Source organism: Lucilia cuprina, chromosome 3 (assembly GCF_022045245.1).
Source record: "Lucilia cuprina isolate Lc7/37 chromosome 3, ASM2204524v1, whole genome shotgun sequence".
NCBI lineage: Eukaryota > Metazoa > Arthropoda > Insecta > Diptera > Calliphoridae > Lucilia > Lucilia cuprina.
In genome coordinates this window covers 8,106,842-8,108,320 of record NC_060951.1, presented here as the reverse complement: position 1 = coordinate 8,108,320, position 1,479 = coordinate 8,106,842, and the positions used below count along the sequence as shown (strand labels likewise).

The 1,479-nt window shown below is 26.9% G+C and overlaps 1 protein-coding gene across 1 annotated transcript; it reads left to right on the top strand.

Annotated features, from left to right (window-relative positions):
• Positions 1 to 486: 486 nt before the first annotated feature.
• On the top strand, positions 487 to 1,300 carry LOC124418930. The gene is made up of 3 exons (XM_046946880.1): positions 487 to 726; positions 800 to 1,078; positions 1,146 to 1,300. Exons 1-3 carry the CDS (start codon positions 599 to 601, stop codon positions 1,273 to 1,275), a joined length of 537 nt encoding a protein of 178 aa, XP_046802836.1. The 5' UTR covers positions 487 to 598; the 3' UTR covers positions 1,276 to 1,300.
• The last annotated feature ends 179 nt before the right edge of the window (positions 1,301 to 1,479 follow it).

Here is a 1,479-nt window from a genome sequence, read left to right as displayed (position 1 = left end):
ATCTATCTATCTATCTATCTATCTATCTATCTATCTATCTATCTATCTATCTATCTATCTATCTATTTATCTATCTATCTATTTATCCATCTATATATCTATCTATCTATCTATCTATCTATCTATCTATCTATCTATCTATCTATAAAATTTTATTTATATTTTTTCTATTTGTTGCAATTTTTTGAGTTTTTTCGACTTCTTTCTATTTTCGAATTTTTCCGACTTTTCGACTTTTTTCGACTATTTTTGACTTTTTGCGACTATTTTCGACTTTTTCAACTTCTTTCGACTTTTCCGACTTTTATTTAAAAAGTCGACTTTTTTCATAGACGATAGTCGAGTTATCGACTTTTTTTGGAACAAAATAGTCGACTTCGGCTTTTCGACTTTTTCGACAAAAATTCGATTGTTCGAAAGTCGATTTATAGAACCCTAGTTAAAAGTACATAATACATATAATTTATTTTATTCTTATATTAATAGATATCATCGTGGTTCACGTTTACATATACATTTACCTTTATTTGGCTTTGAACATTTTATTTTAAAATTAGCTGAATATTTTCCTAAACGTTTGAAATTTTCAAATCTAAAAATGTTTTATCTAAATCTAAACGATGATGATGAGCAGCAAATAGCAGCAAATTTTCTAAATGATAATGATGATGAGGATGAAAAAATAATATTACATAATGAAGAATCCACGCCATATCAAGCAAATATGTATTTAAATTTCCCCATTACTCATAGTTTATTAGCATTAATCTTAGTTTTTTTCTTTTACCATCCATTCTAGGAAGTTTAAAAACACCAAAGAAGTTACCATTAATATTTTCTCTGATCAAATTAATTGTAAAAATTTTGAAATCTATAATAATCATGGTTATTATGAACTATTTTATAGTCCTGAACCTTCACCTTTTCATTTGAAATTATTATGCTTGCTAGTGAAACCGAAGCGTATATTTGGTATAGTCGATACTTTTAATAATAAATCTATAGTACCGAAATATTTGTATGAACTTTGTGTGGGAGCTAAGGAAAGAATTATGAAAAAACAGGAAAGAAAATTAAGGTAAATTTGTTAATAATAAAGACGTACAGTACTTGATGTTATATCCTTTATTTTGTTTTTATTTTAGTAATCCTTTTCAATTGGCTGGTAGTAGTAGACAACCAATTATGACTGTTATTCCGGCTGGTGTGACAAATAACGGTAGGAAAACAGGGCCATACTTAAGCGATTCGGAAAGTGATGATAATGAAGTTTGAATGAAATTGTTATAATTTGAAGTAAGTTGTTAAGTTTATGAATAAACAATTTATTGAGAAGCAAAGAGTGTGATCATAATATTGGAAGTAAGTATCGTTGTTCTATCTATCTATCTATCTATCTATCTATCTATCTATCTATCTATCTATCTATCTATCTATCTATCTATCTATCTATCTATCTATCTATCTATCTATCTATCT

What these genes read in the sequence shown, in the direction of transcription:
- LOC124418930 (XM_046946880.1), top strand. Translation starts at nt 599, where the DNA reads ATGTTTTATCTAAATCTAAACGATGATGATGAGCAGCAAATAGCAGCA. An exon ending in ACGCCATATCAAGCAAATAT is followed by an intron (nt 727 to 799) that starts GTATTTAAATTT and finishes CATCCATTCTAG; the next exon opens with GAAGTTTAAAAACACCAAAG. An exon ending in AAACAGGAAAGAAAATTAAG is followed by an intron (nt 1,079 to 1,145) that starts GTAAATTTGTTA and finishes TTTTTATTTTAG; the next exon opens with TAATCCTTTTCAATTGGCTG.